The sequence below is a fragment of the Cupressus sempervirens genome, chromosome 1 (assembly GCF_028749045.1).
Source record: "Cupressus sempervirens isolate cs-2001-9-10 chromosome 1, ASM2874904v1, whole genome shotgun sequence".
Classification (NCBI taxonomy): domain Eukaryota; kingdom Viridiplantae; phylum Streptophyta; class Pinopsida; order Cupressales; family Cupressaceae; genus Cupressus; species Cupressus sempervirens.
Window position 1 is genome coordinate 701,689,454 of NC_143118.1, and position 22,695 is coordinate 701,712,148.

The 22,695-nt window shown below is 38.4% G+C and overlaps 1 protein-coding gene across 2 annotated transcripts in view; it reads left to right on the plus strand.

Moving 5' to 3' along the window:
* GRX4 (glutaredoxin 4) overlaps positions 1-22,695 on the plus strand; it is a 136,818-nt gene that overhangs the window by 68,749 nt on the left and 45,374 nt on the right. For both annotated transcript variants that reach the window (XM_089787615.1, XM_089787621.1), the window contains exon 5: positions 5,209-5,275. In XM_089787615.1, the coding sequence (XP_089643741.1) occupies positions 5,209-5,275 (67 nt within the window). The remainder of the gene's footprint in view (positions 1-5,208; positions 5,276-22,695) is intronic.

The following is a 22,695-nucleotide window of genomic DNA, read 5'->3' on the forward strand; positions in this document are numbered from 1 at the left end:
ATTGCAAATTTGTTCATGCCATGAACCTTAAAATCATCTGCTTCAAATTTTGCATTAATTTTATTGGTGAAATCTGAGGTTATGGTTTCTTTTGCTATCAGATTGTTATCCTCTGTAAACATCTTGTATCCCATTTGGTCTAGGTCATCCACCATGACAGTCTCAACAACTTTGCAACTTCTGAGGGCTTCTTGCACCTCTGTTACCAGTCCCTCTACTTTTGGTGCTTTGTTGATCATAAGCCCCTAATATTCATGAAACATATCTAGCGATGAGATGATTTCATATGTGGTTAAAACATCCAAGTTTGTTTCTGGCATTTTATTCCAAATGCTCAAATCTTCTTCCAAGGTTTTCATTTCTTGGTTTAAGGAAGAGTGTGCATCTTTGAGCTCGGAGACAATACCTCTAAAACATCCAAGGACTTTGTGCGCATCCCTTATGGCCTGAACTCCTTTAGTGCTGATGGAATTTTTGACTTAGAAATCTACAAACCGTAGCAAATATGGCCTAAATTTTTCCCAGTGGCCAAAATCAATGCACGTTCTATGAAAATAGGGAATTTTGGGCTTTTTGGACTCAATGTTGAGGTCCTTTTTACTCACAACTGCACCCTACAAACTCATGCTCAAATCATTCTTAGATCCATGAGTTTAAAGGATAGGTGATTTTGAAGCAGGTGATTTGCTGAAAATTTATAGGTTGCAAATTTGTTCATGCCATGAACCTTAAAATCATCTGCTTCAAATTTTGCATTGATTTTATTGGTGAAATCTGAGGTTATGGTTTCTTTTGCAATCAGATTGTTATCCTCTATAAACATCTTGTATCCCATCTGGTCTAGGTCATCCACCATGTCAGTTAGGTCATCCACCATGTCAGTCTCAACAACGTTGCAACTTCTGAGTGCTTCTTGCACATCTGTTACCAGTCCCTCTATTTTTGGTGCTTTGTTGATCATAAGCCCTTGATATTCTTGAAAAATATTTGGGGACGAGATGATTTCATATGTGGTTAAACATCCAAGTCCGTTTCTAGCATTTTATTCCAAATGCTCAAATCATCTTCCAAGGTTTTCATTTCTTGGATTAAGGAAGAGTGTGCATCTTTGAGCTTGGAGACAATACCTCTAAAACATCCAAGGACTTTGTGTGCATCCCTTATGGCCTGAACTCCTTTAGTGCTGATGGAATTATTGACTTAAAAATCTACAAACCGTAGCAAATATGGCCTAAATTTTTTTCCAATGGCCAAAATCAATGCACGTTCTACAAAAATAGGGAATTTTGGGCTTTTTGGACTCAATGTTGAGGTCCTTTTTACTTAGAACTGCACCCTACTAACTCATGCTCAAATCATTCTTAGATCCATGAGTTTAAAGGATAGGTGCTTTGATATCATTACTTGTAGACAAAAATAACCTTTCACAAGAAAGAAAACTGCAAGAATAGCTTGCTTGATTGTGGATGCCTAGATGATGGAAATGACATATGAGACCTTGATTACAAAGGCAAGGTAGAGGGATGAGATTAGACAAGATTGTGGCACATGTCTTTATTCTATGTTATGGCACAACTAACTTGACAATTATTGAATGTGGTAGGTAACTATTATCAAATGCCATAGACTAAGATAAAACTTAATGACAACTAAGACCTAGGAAGATTCCCTAAGACCAAAGGAAAGCATGATGATTGGATCCACTAGATGAACTTGTTAGGCAGTGTGCCCTATTCAGACAAATGATTAGTTATGATTCATAGGCCAATTATAATAAATTACTATTTTCTATATCAAAATTTACATTCCGATCCAGAAAATTGTTTTATGAATCAGCAAGATGTTGCACATTTAGATGACAAGTTAATTTACATAGCTATTTGTGTACAATTCAAGGCATGAATTATCAGTGTTACATGGGGACTTGCACGGCCCCCCCCCCCCCACCCCCAAAACTTCAGAGTACCCGTCCCCGAGATGTCCCTGTGCCGAGTACTCATGTACCCAAGTACCCCCACTTCCACCATTTCGCAAACATGCTGCTGCTAGTATGGGGAGTTGGATTTCTATTTGACTTTTGTTTTTAGAATGTTACTATTGGGTATGTAATATGTTTCTATGTTGAATGTTCAATGGTTCTAGTTCATATTGCAATTTGGCTATGTTCAAGTCTTTTAATTTGGTATGTTCTACTGAAACATCATTTCATAACAAGCATTCCAAGTTCTATATGTATACTATACAACACTCCTCCCTGCCCCGTTCTCCCCTTGCCACCATCGCCCGACCATCCCCCCATCATCCCGAAAATGAGGCCCATTTTCCCCCTGTCTTGAAAACTCGTTCCGACATTTCGCTGTCCCAACATACCTCAGTACGAGGGTAACATTGTGAATTATTCTTGCACCTAGTTAGAAAATATGGGAGAGGGAAGGATTTCATGAACAATGACCATTCCTTGTTATTGGGTGTGATGGTGCTGCAAGGGCATGGAAATGGGTTATTGGAGGGAGGGTTCTGTTGGAGCCCAAAATTGTAGTCTCCATTTTTTATCATGAAGAGTGGGTGAGCATGGTAAATTGGTACCATTGATGCCTTGAGAGAACCGAAAGGAAGAAGCAGCTCAATGCTTACAACTTCCTTCATATGCCGATGAGTTTTTACTGTCATTGTTTGTTTTTTGGTGCGAGGAGCTAACTAGATGACCTCTGGATATTTCTTAATATGAAGCTTGTAAACTACTAGAAATTACTATAGAGGAAGAAAATAGCATGGGAGTTGATGCTAATGGGAAACACCATAATAAACATGAGGATCAGTGCAGAAAGGGGGGGAAAAATGACAACATATTGATAGATTTGCAGATGCACCAAGAAACTAGAACGACTACTGGAGGATGCTGGTTGGTCTTCTTCAAGAGGTGCTATTTTTGGAGCTGGGAGATACTTTCAGAATTGCCAGGTGTTTTTGGGAGTTAGGACTTTTCAGAGATGTTCTCGCAATGCAGTAAGCAAGGAAGACTAATAATATCTGTATAGCAAAAACGAATGAGTTCCTTACAAATGGAGGTAGTCTTGTTCAATTTTCTGATAGTTGTTGAAGGTGTTCTGTGAGTGGTGAGATGTTATCATAAAAAAAAGAAACTTCTCAGAATGGATTTCTGGAAATGATGACATTGAGGAGTGATAACTGGAAGGATCTATGACTGAGAACTGGAAGGTCTATTGTTAGCGAGCATTGCTAAGATACATTTATGAATCAAATCTTTTAGTTGGATGAGCCGTCTTTGCTATATACAAGTCACAGGCTGGGACTGAATGCTTATTGGGAGTGTTATCAAGATGTGTGAACAGTTGGTACTCGAGACAAGGGAGGGAGGAAAATCTTTAGAAAGAAAATGGCAAAGAAATATGAAGACATACATACGATTTATCATTTAAGGCATCTATTCAAGTTGTTACTAACCAAAACAGGATACAATACAAAATCAACCATTTCAAGTCTTAGAAAATACACGAGTTTGCAATAGCACTGGGATTATCATCAGAGATATATATAATGAAGAAAAACATATTAGATGAAAGATGATAACCAAAAGCTAGGTATTTCTGTCTCATATGCAAATCAAAACAAGACAAAAATATCATAGGATGAAAAGATATGACATATATATTCCAACATCAAAGATTTTCTGTGTGAAAGTCAGCAATAAAAATGATAATATAAGACAGGCCTGATCATGAATTTTGTAAACAAAAGTTGATGCTCTGACCAGTATATAATACAAATTGATTCCAATAGCGAGCCGCAAAGAGGTGGCGTAATTGATAAAAATGAATGTTTTTAAAAGGGGGCTGTGATCAGATTTAAACAATGAATAGTTGATGAAATTAGTTAACTATAAAAATGTGAATAGGTGTGATTTATTTCTAAGAAAGTGTCCTTTGAGTTTGAAAAGTCATATTCTTTTTAAATTTTAAGATACAAATAACAGGATAAATGAGAGGAATAGGAGTACAGATCGAACAAGAAGACACATATTCATATTCATATTTAGAAGCATCATAGGAGATATTCAAAGTTTGAAAGGAGGAAAATGAATTATAAGGCATGGCTTTGTAATATGAATTCAAACTTTATATTTTAATAATAAACAAAAAGCCTTTCATTTATATTTTGCAAAGAGATTGAAATTATCAGTTGAATTCATCCTTTATGATTAATAAGACGATTATTGAGTTATTCCGATAAAGCTTTTGCATTGGAATTTTCCTGCATTCTTTGTTCGACAATCAGGATAGTGTGACATATATATTTCCTTATATCAGACTTCCAGTCGAAGAAGTTAAATTCCTTTTGGACTAACAGAGAATTGCATATATGATTTGTCTTTTGCAGAGAAGAGGGGTAATTGATGATATTTAAATATTGTCTCATAAAGTTGTATTTAATAATCCTTGTTATGATCGTCTCTGTTGCCCAGACAAACAGAGGCAGTGGTCTTTTAAAATCAGTGAAATATAATTATTGGATTTATAATTGAAGTCAGAAATCTATATTTTTTCCCTTTTTACAAGAATCAACTCATTCATTACATAAAGCATTCAATAATATCAAAGCAATCATATAACAACATTTTGATCGAGTTTGAAGACCTTGCTAGCTGAAGAACTCATAAAGTTTAAATTCGCTATATAAAGGCTTTGTACCATGTCATCAAGTTTGGAGTGAAGGTTTACCTGCCTAGGTGTATTGAAGCTTGAAGTGCAGGGGAATCAAGAAGTATTCCCGTTCGTTGGCCAGAACTGATTGTGGAATCTTGTTGGAGAATTGGCAAGCTCTTGGATTTTCAATCTGTGGTTTTGGGAACCAACAGGTTCTATGGTAGTTTAAGTAGCCAAATAACCTTTTGACATTTCTGCTTTGGACACAATGTCTTTTCACAACTAGCTGGCTTTCATAATGATAGTATCTTCTTTCTTGGTGAGTATTAGAGAAAATTCTTTTAATTTAGGCTAATATTCACTTCTCAATATGTTGTCATTATTTATAAATTTATATGTAATAGTAAATTTTAGTAAACTGCTGTTTTCTATATATGAGATTTCATATTTTATTAAATAGGGTATAGTAGCTTTTTCATGTTAGTGATCTTGTGTAGATGCTAATGATAAGGTTGCTTTGCTTCATGCAATATTTACTGTGCAGGTGTTCCATTCAGCTCGCGAAATATACTGGAAGATTTAGAACTTAAAGAAGGAATTAAAGCTTTCAGGTCAGCAACAGTCAGTCTTTTATGTTTTTAGAATTTCATGTTGAAATACGAATCCTGTCTTCTGTGTCAATTCTTTTCAAGGGGACACTTTTAAGTAATCATGCTTGCAATAGTCACCAGTTGTTTGTGCATTCAGAATCATATCTATACTCTTGACTATTTAGGTATGTAATCAAATGATCCTGCAACAATTTACTGGAAGATTATACTTCATAAAGAGCATGAAGAGAAGCAATTTACACTATATCGAGAGACAAATTTATCCTAGAAACCTCAAGGTGAGGAAAACCAGTTGGAAGGGGCAAATGTACATCTTACAAGCTTCCTTGAAATGTAGAAGCACTTATAAGTATGAAGAACATGCTCTTTTTCCTTTACATCTTCCTAGTGCTCTTGTCATTGAGTATGTCTGACCCTGTGAGCTGCGTTCTTTGCCTAGAACTCCTGTCTTGCGCTGTAGTCACTCTCCAAATGTGGAGGATGATTGCAAATCACACCATATAGAGAGAAACTTTTATCTAGAAACGTGAAGGTGAGGGAAACTAGCTGGAAGTTGCTAATGCACATCATTTGCACTTTCTTGAAATGGGTTATTACAAGTATTGAGCTCAGTCCTTGTGCTTCCTATCTTTTTAGTCCACTTTGGCTTTCATGTCTTTTAATCACATGAGCTGTGTTATCTGCCTGGAACTCTCCTTTTGTGCTGCATTTTTACTCTCTCATTGTACTTTACTTTGGCAAGATGGGATTATTCTCCCTTCCATCCCCTAGTTCATTTTGTCGGTAAAATGTATAGTGTAGCCGACGGGTAGAGTAGTATCCGAACAAGTGTGTGATGCTTGAGTCACCCCTTCAGAAAGGTATATGTACACGTCCGAGATGGAATTTGGAATCATCGTTGTAATTATTGTGATCATTGTAGTCATTGTATTCAGATTGTAATCAGCAAGTGCATATATGAATAAAGTATCTGTTCTGCGTTGAATCGTGTTACACATGTATTAAGCTTTTACCTTGTATGGTAAACATTTGGCGCCGTTGCCAGATGGACTTGGAACGAAGGAATGATATGAAGATTAATGCCGAATTTTCTTAATAAGGATAGGAACAAGGTGAGAGATAAGGATGAACTACGTACAACACAAGAAGTTTTAATTCTAGCACAGCAAGCAGAGCACAGGCAGAGGCTTCAACAAATTGCTAAGGGGCACCGAAGGGGTGAAGGGGCACAGACGAAGGGAGTGCACTCACCTAGTAGGTTGAGGAGTGCCAAGGAATTGCTCAAGGAGACTCGACAACGCTTAAATTTGGTGGAGGAAACAAGGGAAGAGTTCCTTAACTTGTATACGCCGAGGGGAGAGTGTTCGAACAAAAGGGAAGCAACTCGCACGGCTCGGAGTGCCAAGGGAGCACGAGCGTGGAGTGATCTTTTCGTTCTCGATACATCGGACTAACGGATACAGGCGGAGAATAGAACATCACTTGAAGACCTTTCACCAGACAACGCGGTTGTTGGAAACAAGATTGTTGTACAGAACAGCGCAGGAGTGCAGAACAACACGCGAGTGCAGAACAACGTGGGTACACAAGTACCTCAGAATCAAAGGAAAGTAATGATGGTAGGTCCTAAAGAAAAGTTGCCCAAGTTTCACGGTGATGGTACAACAGACCCTATCAGACATTGTAAAACGTGTGAAACCATATGGACGACAAATGGTGTGACGGATGAGGACGACTAGGTCAGACAATTCCCAGCGACCTTGCGGGGTGTGGCGATAGATTGGTTTTCCAACACCAGTCCTTAGAAACTCAATACATGGGAGAATGTTAAAAAAAGAATTTATAGCTGAATTCAGATTGCTCCGAGATGATAATGAAATAGTGGTAGAGATATATAGTACTAAACAAGGAAAGAATGAAACAGTTTGGACTTATGCTAGACGATTGAAAGAACTGATTGGGAAGATGGAGAGTCAACCAGCAGATGGTTTGAAAAAATGGTGGTTTGTGGAGGGGCTACGATCGACTCTTAAGAAGAAGATGAAGATTGTACCACCGACGTAGTACACTGACGCGTATACTCGTGCCATGGATTTGGAAAGTGAACAAAAGACGAGTAAGAAGAAAAAAACATAAATCCTCTGATTCGGATGATTCATCCTCGGAGAGTCGCAGTAGCGATGAGGAGTCGGACAAAAAGGTGAAAGCATTATAGAAAGACATGCTTCGGATGATGAAAGAATTCAAGAATTTGAAAAAGAATCCGGACACAGTAATGGGAGAACTGTGGTGCACAGATTGTAAAGAGGATGGCCATATGAAGGGTTCATGCTCGAAGAAGCAGTTTTGTGACATATGCCAGGTAGCGGGACATTCACTGAAGGAGTGTCCGTTTAAGTTGAAAGCAAAAGGACACCAGCAGGTACTAGTAATGTAGGAAGCATCCAACAACAACAACAACACGAGCAATGATGCAACTTCGGGTGGATATCGAAATAATAATAGACGCGGAAGGGTTGGAAACAATAATAACGATGGAGGCGGAGTAGAATAGAGTACGATGTGAGTGGACGACCGATGATACAGTGCCGGGCATGCAATCTTTGGGGTCACTTCGCTAGGGACTATCCTACGAAGGAGACGCCACAGCTACTGTGTAGATGGTGTGGTCTAGGGAACCATGAAGATTCAAAATGTCCAAAACAAGGTGTAAATTTATTAAGTATTCAAACGTGTGATGAGAAGGTACTGGCGATCACATGGGAACAGGCGAGGAAAGAAAAATATCTGAATGCTGAAGAAGAGAAGGAGAGGTTACAAAAAGCCCGAACGGAGATAGAAAAGCAGAGGAAAGAAAAGAAGTTACAAATGAAGGACATTGCCGAAACATCAAAAAGAAACTTGGCGGAACAAAGCATGGTGAAACAGATAATGCAAACGGAAGTGCCAATTAAATTGAATGACCTTCTCACGATGCCACAGTTGCGTACGACTATTATAAATATGATGCCGTCCTCGAGGGTGATGGAGGAAGCAAAAGATAGCAAGGAAACAACGGCGGCAACAACAGACCCGATGTTGTTGGCACTTACCATAGGTAGACACCCGACAGTGGTGGAGATGGGCATTCTGGGTACTCTGTTGATGGGTACAATAGTAGATGGAGGATTGGGGGTGAACGTGTTGTCGGAAGATATTTGGAAAAAACTTGGACAACTAACGCTATGGCCACCTACTTTCCAGTTACTTACAGCAGATCAACATGGGATAAAGCCATTAGGAACTCTAATGGCACAGCCAGTAACAATTGGGACACAACCCTTTTTACTGGATTTTGTGGTCATCCCACTGAAGAGAAGAGGGTACGATGCCATCCTGGGACGAGGGTGGCTGGTGCAAGCTAAGGTAAAGCATGACTGGAAAAGGAACACCCTGTCCATGGAGAAAGGAGAAAGGAGATTCGCAATTGATTTGCATACACATGGTAGGAGAAGAGGCAACGTCGTCTGACTTAGGAGGCGAAGGAGAGAGTGACGACGAAAGGAAAAAAAGGATGGAACCAGATGAAGAAGGGGTGTTGAGATTAGAAGCAAGGTCAATTGATGATGACCTAGATTCAGTAAACGGACTGCTACACTAGCAAATGGAAGATTATGAGGTCTTTCCGAGTGGCAACGTCTTGAGTGTCGAGGAAGGAAAAACAAGCAATGAGTTTCCAAAGGAGTACAGTGAATTGAAGGAGGGAGAAGCGTAGGTGGATGAAACACCGGCCCATACGTTCAACAAAGATAAACCGATGAAGTATGAAGAATTGACGGTGAAAACAATGAACTTGGGTGATGAGGAAAATCCAAAGAACATTCTTGTAGGAGAGGATTGGAATCTAGTGTTGAAGGCGGCAGTATTCAGAATATTCATGGAGTACAAAGATGTTTTTGCTTGGATGTATAAGGACTTAAAAGGAGTACCACCAGAGCTATGTGTCCATCGAATACCATTAATTGAAGGCCTAGTACCTGTGCGGAAGCGGCTGTACCAAATGAATAAGAACTATGCAACGTGGGTCACGGAGGAAATTGACAAGATGCTGGAAGTAGGATTCATTTTTAAAGTACAGACAAGTGAGTGGTTATTGCCGATCATGATATCCCTGAAAAAGGACACAACACAGATAAGAATATGTGTGGACTTTCGATGTGTGAATGCCGTAACAATTAAAGACCCGTTTCCAATACCATTTACAGATAGCATTTTGGAGGAAGTAGCGGGGCATGAAATTTATTCATTCATGGATGGATTCTCAGGGTATAATCAGATATCCATCGTTGAGGAAGTTAAAAATGACATTCATTGCGGAGGATGGAGTATATGCATACAACAGGATGCCGTTTGGATTGTGCAATGCCCCAGCAACATTCCAAAGGATTATCCTGTACATATTTGATAAAATGTTAGTTGGAAATTTTAAGGTATTTTTAGATGATTGGTCAATTTTTAGCATAGAGGACAAACACATAATGGCATTAGGAGAATGTATGGAGAGGCGCAGACGAGCAAGATTGGCGTTGAATTCAAAGAAGTGTAGATTTATGGTGCCATAGGGAAAGTTGCTTGGACACATAGTTTGTAAAGAAGGATTAAAGACAGATCTAGACAAGGTCCGCATGATCTTAGAGATGCCACCCTCGACGGATGTGTCGGAAGTGAAGTCATTTTTAGGGCACATTGGGTATTACCAGAGATTTATTAAAAACTTTGCAAAAATTTCTTATTCGCTGGACAAACTCACCTGCAAAGGTGAAACTTATAGCTGGGAGGCTACACAGAATGAAACTTTTGAGGGATTGAAGACAAGGTTGGCTACAACTCCGATTTTGGCCTACTCGAATTGAGATAAAGAATTTCATGTCCATGTAGATGCATCAAATTATGCCATTGGAGCAACATTGGCATAGACTGGTGACCACGGGTTGGACCATCCAGTGTACTTTGCCAGTAGATTGTTGTCAAAGGCAGAGAAAAATTATAGTAACACAGAGCGAGAGGTGTTAGGGATGGTATATGCAGTACAAAAGTTTATATATTACTTGTTGGCTACTCCATTTGTATTCTACGTAGATCATCAGGTGCTGCTATACTTGGTGAATATGCCGATTATTCAAGGAAGAATAAGTCAATGGTTGTTATTATTACAGGAGTTTACATTTAAGATTGTAGTACGACCAATGTGAGTGCAGATCATCTATCGATAATAAAATCAGGGGAGCCACTGGAGGGGGTTAATGATGATTTTCCAGATGCGCAGCTATTTCATGTCACGGTACTACCAGCCTGGTATACACGGATCGGAGAATACCTATCGACGGGGCAGTTTCCTAGTGACATGCCACCAAATGAAAGATGGAAACTGGTATTGAGAAGCCGAACCTTTCAGTTAATCAATGGACTATTGTATAAAATGGGACCGGATCAGATTCTGAGGCAGTGTGTCCTCGAGGAGGAGATTTCGAAAGTACTAAGGGAAGCACACGAAGGCCTGACAGGAGGACACATGGGGCTGGATACTATTGCGCGGAAGATACTTCTAGCAGGACTATGGTGGCCGACTGTATACAACGATGCCAGGGAGTGGGTCGTTGCATGCGATACATGCCAGTGGGCTAGGAAACCATTGAAAAGAGATTTTATGCCTTTGAACCCCTCACACTCACAGGAACTTTTTGAGAGATGGGGACTAGATTTCATTGCACCACTGAAGGTGAGTAAAACAAGGTGCCGATATATCATAGTAGCGATGGAGTACTTGACTAAATGGGTGGAGGCACGTGCATTACCAGACAATTCGGCAATAAGCATAGCAAGATTTTTATATGAGCAAATTATTACAAGGTACGGGATCCCCCTCCAGTTGACAAGTGATCGGGGAGGACACTTTGTCAACCATGTTATCAGAGTGCTCACTATGGAGTTCAAGATTTACCATTCTTTGTCGAGCCTGTACTATCCAAGGGCTAACAGACAGGGTGAAGCAACGAACAAAATCTTGGTTGGAGTAATTTATAAATCCTGTGCAGTTGAGGGAGAGGACTGGGAAGAAAAGTTACCATCCGCCCTATGGGCGTACCGTACTTCATACAAAGTAACTACAGGACAGTCTATTCCGGCTGATGTACGGGGAGGAGGCAGTGGTACTGACAGAGTTCATGGTACCGAGTTTAAGGATAGCAATTGAGAACAAATTAGGTGACATGGAGAGCTTACGGGAAAGATTATACAATTTGAACAAACTTGATGAGAGATGGTTGTAGGCACAGTGGGCCATCGAAGTAACACAAAACAGGAGGAAGGCATGGCATGACAAGCACTTAAAATTAAACAACTTTCAACCCGGTCAGTTAGTACTGAAGTATAATGGACGAAATGAAATCAGGCCTGGGAAGTTCAAAGTTAAATGGGTTGGACCGTACAAGATACGTGAAGTTGGATATAACGGGGCAATTAAACTATGGACACTGGACGGAAAAGAAATACCGGATGCAGTAAATGGATCGAAGTTAAAAATCTACCATGAAAGAAATAATCCCCCATTGATAGTGAGTTGAGGAAGAAAAATGACTGTGAATAATGTATAATATTTGAACATAGTTTTAAAGTGTGAAGTAGTAAATTAAAAATATTAAGAAAAGATAGTTTGAAAATCAAAGAAAATATGATAAAAAGTATATAAAACACAAAAGAAAGTATTAAGATAAAGTATTAAAGCAAAGAAGAGTGAAAATAATGCCGTACGGCCTTGAAGAAAGCCATAACATAAGGAAGAATTAGAAAAGACCATACTGCTAGAGAGTACGGCTAGTAGAGAGTAGAAGCAATGGAAAGCCGTACGGCTAAAATAGAGAGGAAGAGAGACAACCGTACGAAATCAAGCCAATTTGGTTGATGGAAGCCGTATGGCTATACGAAGAAGTATGAAGAGAATTGAGCAAAACAATGAAATAACAAAGTGAGGAAAAGTATTAAAAAGGCCTCGGAAACATAAAAATTAAGTTTAGATGACAGTACGACCTTCCTAGATGACTGTACGAACTCATTATGCGGTGGAACAAAAGACCGTACGGCCTTTGGGGGCATGAAAACAAAGAGACTGTGGATGGATGGGCGGAGCAGTCTCAGTAATACGTAGGAGATAAATGAAAGCCGTCAGGAAGCATAGAAAGGAATAAACTAAAGTTCGTACGACTAGGCAAATTAGAAGAACAAATTGGAGACTGAACAACAGAGATCATACATCGTATGGAGGCAAATTTACTAGGAATGCCGTACGCTGTATGGAAGGAAAAGGACTAGGAAAGCCGTACGAATCATTAAAAGAACATGTCATACGAAGAAGATGTAGGATCATACGAGGTTAGGAGTTTACTTGTTTTGGAGCTAAACATTAGGTTATAAAAGAGTCCGTACGAAGAAAGTCAAGACAAACATTTTGAATACCGTATGACAAGAGCACTGGAGAAGGAAATATAATCGTATGGTCTAAGCTGTATGGAAAATTAAACTGTACGGTGAAAAAAGAGAAGAGTACAAAGGCGAAAAATGGCCGTACGGTCCCACAACAGAGAAAACAGATTTTAAGCCTCCAACACCGTATGTGGATGATTGTCTGGACAAAGGTAGGAAGGAGGATAGGTTGGGAAAGAACAACTCACCAGTAGAGAAGTATGGCCGGTTGGAGAGATAATTAAATAAGTATTGGAACTACGGTAGCAGGCAGAGAGAAAAAAAAGACTGTATGCCAGAACAGAAAAGAGTTGAATACAGGATCAAGTCGTACCATAGAAGCTTGAAGAAGCCATATGGTACGGAAGCCAGGACAAGAGAGGGAATTGTGAAAAGTTTGTATGAAAGTAATAACTGTCTTAATGTTTTGAGATTGATTCAAAAAACAACAAGAAGTGACAGTTATGCAGTCAGTTGGAAAGAAAGCTTGGAAGAAGAAACTAGACGAAGACATTGCCATGAACAAGAACACGAAGACACTACCTTCTGGAATTCGTGTGGCAGGAGGAACCTATGCAGGAACTAGTGCAGGTGCAAGTAAGAAGAAAGCTAAGCAACCGAAGTAGCCGGGAGACATTCCTACAATAAAAAGTATCACATTCGAAGGGTTAAGTGGTGCAGAGTGCCGAAAGTGGTGGCAGGAGACTCCAGAAAACCATCCGGTGAAGGCTAGCATCAGGAAAGCTCAAGTAGAATGGGTAGTACAAATGCTAGTATTTTGCATCAAAGACTACGAAGGGTTTTTGCGCATTATGATTGAAACATATGACAGGTTCTCTCGAACTAGTGCGTTTGAGTATTTTGATTGCAATTTACTAATATCATTCAGACCGGCTGATTTTACATGAGTATTTGGCATACTTGGTCATGCTCAGGGCGGTAGAAAAATAGACAGCAAGCCAAAAAAGATGAGCCGTGAAGTGAAGTTGAAGTTGATACAGCTTGTGTGCGAAGACCTGTCGCAGGCAGAACAGGAGGCTCTTTTAGACACATCCAAGGGCAGAGGGTTAAAGAAATCTAATATTCAGGAGGGTCATTGGCGTTGTTTGATGGATATAGTGAAAAGCCGCCTCATAGGTTTGAGCCGTACTTCGGATCCCTTTTGCCCTACGCAGCCATGATGAATGGGATTTTGCATGGTAGGGTTTATGATTGGGCATCATTATTGGCCGAATGGATGTCGAAGTTTCTCACTTTGCAGCATAAAACGTTCTATATGCCACATTATGCTATTGGTCTGTTCTTGGATGCGACAGTGCGGATGATCCTGAATGATGCACTGGAGGCAAAACCAGGACCACTTGCACCTGGCGAGCCACCTATTATGCAGTGGAGGCATTTGGATACTCTTGGCACCAAAATTGTAGGACAGAAGCGACCAAGGCCGGATGGTGGAAACACAAATAGTGGCCGAGAGGAGACATCTTCAGAGGAGAGTGGGTCTAAGGGGGAAGAAGAAGAGGACGAAGAGGTAGAAGTGATCACGGCTATACCTTTGAGATTTTCGCGACCTGTACTTTCGATCACGACACACTTGGTTCCTGTAGGCATACATGGTATCCCAGGGTTTGGATAGCTTAGGTAGCCAGTGGGGATGACACCAGTTTCAGCTACGACGCAACCCACTGTAGAGACACGAGCTGTAGCGGAGTTGCATCCAATAGCGACGGAGATAGCAGCCCCAGAGGTACCAATGGAGTTGGCTCGTGAGACTCTACTAGATATAGGAGGAGAGACTTTGGTACTTGACATGGAGATAGACATAAAGACAGGGGTGATGGAGGTAGTGATAGGCGAGGAGTTGGGGGTATCAGGTGTTCGACTGGAGGTTGTAGGTTTTGATGCGGTGGTCACAGTAGATACGACACTACTGGCATCACAGGAGCGAGAGAGAGAGAGAGCCGATCCTAGAAGCTGAGTGCTTTCCTGAGTACAAAGTTCCACTGAACCCCGGCACCTCGAGTGATACACCTTTCGACACCCACACGCGAAGCAGTTTCAGAGAACCCATTATAGGAGGTTGGGCAGGCACAGAGTGAGGGAGTACCGCATAGCGTTGTTGAGCATATGACAGAGTTGTGGAGAGGGCTATGGGTGCACAACAAGAACACCCAGTAGTGCAGGAGACAGTGATGATAGAGGCAGTTTTTCTTTATGATGTCGCAGCTCTAGCATCTCGGGCTCGCCAAGTGTTAGCTTCGGCTAAGACTTAGGCGTTGGAGTCAGTGGTGGAGCTGGAGGGAGTCATATCCTTCATGAGGTTGGGATGTCCAACTGCGTTTAAAGTTTGTTTTGAGGAGAGGGGATGGCCAAATGTGGAGACCACGGAGATGCGGTAGGATTGGTCCACAACGAGAGACCCTGAGATGGAGAGCCGAGTAGAGGCTCTGATTCATGAGATAGCAAAGTTACACAGGGAGGTGTATTACACTCTTTGGAGGAGTCAGGTGGATCAGGTAGTAGCTGAGAGAGCTTGGGAGGAGTCAGCTGCCAGGTTAGCTTCAGAGAGGGCAGCTTGGGAATCTGAGAGGGCAGTTTGGCAATCCGAGAGGACAACCTTTGTAGCAGAAAAAGAACAGTTGACAACAGAAAAAGAAAAGATGGCAGCAGAGAAGAAGGAGTTGGGAGAAGTCGGAGAGATGATGCAGTCAGCCCTAGAGCTTCAGATGGAAGCAGAAGCAGAGCTGAAGATTAGGAAGGAATAGGTCTACAAGTTACGGATGGAGCTAAATGAGTTGAGGACGCAGATGCATCCCTCTGTCTAGTACTTATGCATTGATGTATTTTGTTTTGAATTTTGTTGTATTGTCGTTTGGAGGCGACTTTTCTTTTGGGGGGGATGATGTTGTCGGTAAAATGCATAGTGTAGCCGACTGGTAGAGTAGTATCCGAACGGGCGTGTGACACTTGAGTCACCCCTTCGGAAAGGTATATGTACACGTCCGAGATGGACTTTGGAATCATCGTTGTGATCATTGTGATCATTGTAGTCATTGTATTCGGATTGTAATCAGCAAGTGCATATATGAATAAAGTATTTGTTCATTGAATCGTGTTACATGTGTTAAGCTTTTACCCTGTATGGTAAACAGTTCACGCTGTTGAAATTGGCAATTCGTTGCAAATGTAATGGCATTGCCTATTAAAAGTATGTGTTTTTCAAATGGAGCAATCTTATGCATTTATATTTAGTGTAACATATCATTGAACACAATTACTTTTCATATTCATGAGCGTTGGAAGGCAGTTACAACTTACAACAGCTACTTTACTTATTTAGATGAAAGAGAGTCGATGGCTATAACAGAATAACTGAATCCTAAACAATTGAAAGGAAAAGAACTAATTTAATGATATTAATCATCTAAACATATCTTCGACCGAAATTGCAAATTCATAAGAGTAAATTACCCATTAATAGAAGATGATTGAATGCAGATCATTTTTCTGTTTTGTGCAAGTCTTGGCATTTGGTGGAGAGGAGAAACATTGTCAGGGGCTTAACCTCCCAACCGTGGACCCTTAAAAATCCCCACACAATCTCAATTGAGAAAGACCCTTCCTACCTAGGAATGACATGAGGCACCCTGTCTTGCCACTGAGCATCCTGGTGTTAGTGTGTCAACCCACTGCTAGATTAGACATCAATAATTGTACCATTTGTTCACCATGAGCTGACTTAGTTAGTGTTTGTTTGTTTGTTTTGCATCTGATTTCTTCTCTCATCTAGTGTTTGCTTGTTTTGCATCTGATTTCTTCTCTTCTCTTGCAGGTAGAACCCTCTGTTCATTTGTCATCCACCCACTCTCTTCATCTCAACGTTGCTGGTCATCCTAGATGAATTCCAGTGTGGCTGTCTATATCATTAATCAATCTCTATTTATCACAGTCAGTTCTTCCTGCCCAGCCTGGGCTTATGGAAAACATTAATATAAAAGATTCATGATGCTTTGTATCGGTTTACTGGACTCTCTTTGAGAGTGCCTTCTCATATCTGAGAGGCATATAGAAGATGACCTTGTCTAAGTATTGCACTGGTTGGATCCCTTTCCAAGGAAAATCAAAGTTCTGAAAAGAAAAAATCTTACAGATTGTAACAGATTGATCAGCTCTTATGCATGTTCACACAATCCGAATTAAGTAAAATATGACACTCCATTTGAAGCTAGACTCTATCTTTATTATCAATGGTTTCTTTCGATTTCTAAGCTAAAATCTCCGAGCCTTATATAATAAATTGGAAAGAATAGAAAAACAAAAAGGAAGCACAACCTGGTAAAGTGATACCACTTCCTTGTGCTAGTGGAAGCTAAAATGATTGGTATGGCTCCTTAGCACTTGTTGGTAATTGTGATGCAAGACTATAACTGACCTGCGACATTGTATGTTTGCAACCTCAAGCAATGTTGCACGACACGGTATGAATGTAATCACAAAATGATGCATGACACTATGTGAAATGTAATCGCAATAATGATGCATGAGACTGTGTGAATTGTAATCACAGATAACAATGCGGGACACTGTAAAGCAACTATAGATGGTGCTTGGTTTGCAATGGAAACGTGATTGTCAATAAGATATGGAATGCAAAGTGTAGAAGGAATTTATAGATAACAAAATGCATGCGGGATCTCTGATTATGAGAAAATGTGATTGTTTGGCATCAAAAGCCACCGTATATAAATAATTTTGTCTCTTTTCTGCATGCTTGGTTATGAGCAAGAAATGTGGCAAAAATGAGTTATAAACAAGGGCCATCAGTAACACATGGAAATTTCATATATTAAAATGGCCCCCGAAAAATATAAAGGCCCGATGAAGAATATAAAGAAATATGGCCACACATGAAATAATATAAACACCATTGTGAAGGTTGGAAAAATAATAGTAATAATTTATGTTGCTGTTTGGTTGCTTCAACTGGATAAAACTATGAAACTAAAGATATATATTTGTGTGTGTGTGTGTGTGAGAGAGAGAGAGAGAGAGAGAGAGAGAGAGAGAGAGAGAGAGAGAGAGAGTATATACATATTAATTAAATAATAAATTATATACGAGCTATTATATATATATATATATACACACACACATAATTATATATAATCATGTTATGATTTTAATGAATCAAGACGTCCCATGAAGGGACATGTATCCTCTTGATATAATCTCAATATGAATAAGAGATCACTGCCATTTAGAAAACACATTTAATCAGGCAGTGCTATTACATTTGCAGTGATCTGAAGGCTAATATATGGTATCCGAGCCGGACTGCAAGTATAAAAAGAGATTGAACATTTGAACCTGTATACACATTTGGAAAAGTAGACTAGAAGTAAACCTACGTGGAGGATTGATCACCATTGGCGTAGAAGCTAATTGAATATAATCATGTATATGTCATTGCTGATGAATTCCAGTATGATCACTATCAATACTACTACTCTAAGATGGTAATTCATAGAAGATGTGTTGCAGCAATCGGTGTTTTTCACTAAATATCTATTTCGTGAACCACCACCAATGATATGTGATTGTCAATCTACTGCAATTTGATGTGCTTCATAATAATGCATCAAATATTGTTGATAGGAATACCTCTATGGAAGATGTTGATGCTAGGGTGCCGATCATCACAATAGTGATAGAATGCTAGTTATGCTCCTGCAAAGAAAGATGTCGATACACCAAGTGAATCACTGGTATAAAATAATAACCTCCAATGACACAATACAAAAGTATGAGTTGTCAACAATGCTTACAAATCTATCGATGCCTGCATATTAGATTTGTCGAAATTGGTCAAGGTTAGTGATGTGGATCACGACAGTAACAAAAGTTTGTTGTCTTCTCACCCAAGTAGCGGCGAGGATGACACATATATGGCCCTTCTTAATGGATTTTTCAGTGGTGTAAATTTATGAAACCTGTAGAGAAACAGTGATGAGATAGACTAGCTTAGGAGCATGAAGTTGTTCATGAGGAGTGTTCACTCTGCCACCCATATTATCAGCCCAAAGCATTAATGCATTTGTCATCTATGCATTAACCATGAGCTTGGTTACATTTGTGCTACTTATGACCTTTTGAAGTTCGATGAAGTTGAAGAAATTGCCACTATGGTAGTAATTGTTATATATATACATATATATAGTTGTCTACATGAAGGTGTGTTTAGTTTGCTCAATTATAATTCATGCTAACCATATTTAGTAGGAGTGACTACATACCTAAGGTGAGAACGAAGGAGGTACAAAGTGTCACATTGGGGAGTACATGGCACTACATTTGAGGATAATGTACAATATCTCACGTAAGTTGCCAATTAATAATTAGTGGATAATAATAAAAAGAAGACAAAGGCATTAGGGGAATTGAGCATCGACCATTTAAAGGTGGGTACTAAGGTATGGTTAGTACTAACATTCATTTCATAAATATAAGAAAGTACATATATATATATATTATATGAATAGCTATATATCGAATATTATGAAAGTTTCAACTATGAAAGTTATGTTAATAATAATTAATATCTTGTGAAAGCAATCAAATTTCTAATGTTTTTATAATTAAAATATAATTATTGAGAATAATTATTAAAGGTAATTTTAATATTATAAGGGCTATTTGCCTTGATCTTTTACTCCAAATGTGTTTTGCAGGAAGAGGGAGATTGATACTTAGAGGGAGCCTGACATTTCATTAGAGGCACCTTCAAAGTGAGGGAGCAAATAGAGGATATTGTTCAGTCAACCTTCAGTGATCTTAGTCGTATTGATTTAGAGGGAGCAAACCATGTTTAGATGGATTCTGTAGTGATCAATAAATTGTAGCAGTCAAGAAGATAGTGATTCATGAATATACTTAATGACTATTCAACCCTAACCCCTGTGTATATCATGGGGAAGTGACGACTTCCAAATGATTATCACTTGTATCTGTAGAAGTTATTGAAAGGTGACGATCTTTTAGTAACTTAACCTTCTATTGTGATAGACATTTTATGATGTTTGAAATAGATCATAATAGATTGTAAACTTGCATGGTGGATTAAGTTCTTTAAATAAACCATGGCCTTCTATTGTGATGGACATCTTATGATGTCTAAGAAGATCACTATAGATGATAACTTGCATAGTGGATTAAGTTCCTTAAACATACCATGGCTGTTCATATTGTAATCATTATAAGAATGCATGTGCACATACCTTATGAATATTTTGAGTACATGGTGAATGCTATGCAAAATTGATATTCAAGAGGGCATTACGCAGAGTACTTGGTGAAGATCATGGGACTTGATGTTCAGGAGGTCATTACCCACAATACTTGGTGAATATTTTGCAACTTGACATTCAGGAAGCCATTACTCAGAGTACTTGGTGAATGTCATGTGACTTGACATTCAAGAGGCCATCACTCTTAATATCATTACTCAAGTATTTGGTGAATATCACATGTTGATATTCTAAAGGCTAATACTTATCAAGTGTGATATCAAAGTGTTGAATATCTTCTAATAAAAGAGACTAAAATGCAAATATATGTGTGAGATATATATATATATATATATATATATATATATATATATATATATATATATATATATATATATATATATATATATATATAAATTATATATATATATATATAAATTATATATATGAGATATTATATAATTATGTTATTATTTTAATGAATCGACATGTTACATGAAGGGACATGTCTCCTCGTGATATAATCTCAATATAAATAAGAGATTGCTGCCATTTGGAAAACATATGTCCAACTAGGCAGTGTTATTGCATTTGCATCGACCCGAAAACTAACAATTTTACCCTCCTAATGTTTTAAATATAAGTACATCATTATACCTACTGATACTCATATATGCATGTACACATACACATATACATGTGTAATATTCTAAACGTAAGTATCTTGTGTATACGCCAAATTTAAAGTAAGCATATACATTCTTGTACGTCTTAATTGAATTACGCATATATACATATATGTATGTACATGCATATAAGTATCATGGTGTCGTTATATTAAGACATGCCTGACACAATAGGAAGCTTCGAGAATATCTAGGTAAACAATTTTGTTCATAGTTTGATTAATGCTTAGTGTTTTTCTTTTATTATTTTAATGATATACACACGTTGACTTAGTTAGCTTATGGTCATCCAAAGTATACTTTTACTTGCCTAGCCATTTACCCTTGGCCATGGTAGTTTAGGACTCATACCATTTTGCCCAATGATAGGTGGTGTCCCCGTGCCCAATTCCTTCTTTGGCAATGTTTCCCCTCTTAGTCATGTTCTTGCAAGTGAAAATTTATCATGGTAACAACATATTGCTCATCATTTTACGAAGTCGAAATTATCACAACATATGATTATATTAGCTATCCATTTCCAATTCATAGATCGTCATAATGGTTGACTAAATATTCCATTTTCCCATGAAACCATAACAAATAGCTAATTTAACCAATCACTTAACTTCGCATGAAGCCTCAACAGCTATAACAAAACATTTAAAATTGAGCCAAAAATTGGGATGTAACAATTAGAATGAGCCAATGAGACATGTACCTTCATGTGATATGTCTATTTACTATTATGTAATTAATATTATGATAATTAATTATATATATATATATAATTTACATGAATCATTATTATAATAATTTCTCTCAACATATATATATATATATATATATATATAGTAGTTTAGTCTCCTAGGTTTATCTAATTGAAGCTACCAAACATCAACACTTCCTCTTAGCTAGGGAGGATAAACACAAGACATAATATTACCTCAATGTCAAATCAGGAATGACAAGTTTTAAGGATATTTTTGATCAAAAGATGTCCACCATTTAGATATCATCGCATGATATCAAGAGTAATGACCTCCTTAATGTCAAGTCACAAGAAATTCACCAAGTACTCTAAGTAGTGGCCTCTTGAACATCAAATGCATGACATTCACCAAATACTCAAAAAATGTTCATAAGGTATTTGTACACGTATCCTCAATGATACTTACCATAGGAACTTCATGGTCTGTTTAAGGAACTTAACCCACCATGTATATTACGTTATTGTAAGATTGTCACCTTGCAATAACTTCTACAGATACAATTGATAGTCATTTGGAAGTCATCACTTCCTCATGATGTACATAGAGGGCAGGCCCATTAAAATCATTCATTCACACACATGGATTTTCAGATTCCCTTAGAATATCAATCTTTAGAGTTCCTCATCCAATGTTGCCTCTTATGAAGTATTAGATTCCCTCTGAATCTGATATCAATCTTCCTTTTTCTTGCAAGAACATCCGTAGAGAGAAAGGAAGAAATCAAGGCAAATAACTCTTATAGTACGTATAGAAATACAAATAAGAGAGAGACTGCAATGAGTAGATGAATGTAATACTCAAGGAAAATACTTATCTGCACATCAATATCCTTGATGCAAATTGCTCCAATGAGGGCCCATTTACTCTTGATTTGTCCTTTTAATGCTAATATCAATACTCCCTTTGAAGATCAAGTTTTTGTATACACACTTTTCAACGAAGACTCCTATTTAGAATCTTTCAAGCATGAAGCTCTTGTTCCTTTTATTCAACACTTCAGTAACATACCTTTTTGTAAGCTTAATTTTTTCTTTAATGTATGTGATGGTCAAAGTAAATGTACTAAATTTGTGGATATTCTTTACCAAAGATGGATGTTTGATTATTTCACGATATTGTAATATATTCCTCCATCCTAGCTCGTCCTTTCATCAGATGATTCTTCTCTGTTATGTAGTTGGCTGCATATATTTTGTTGTGTC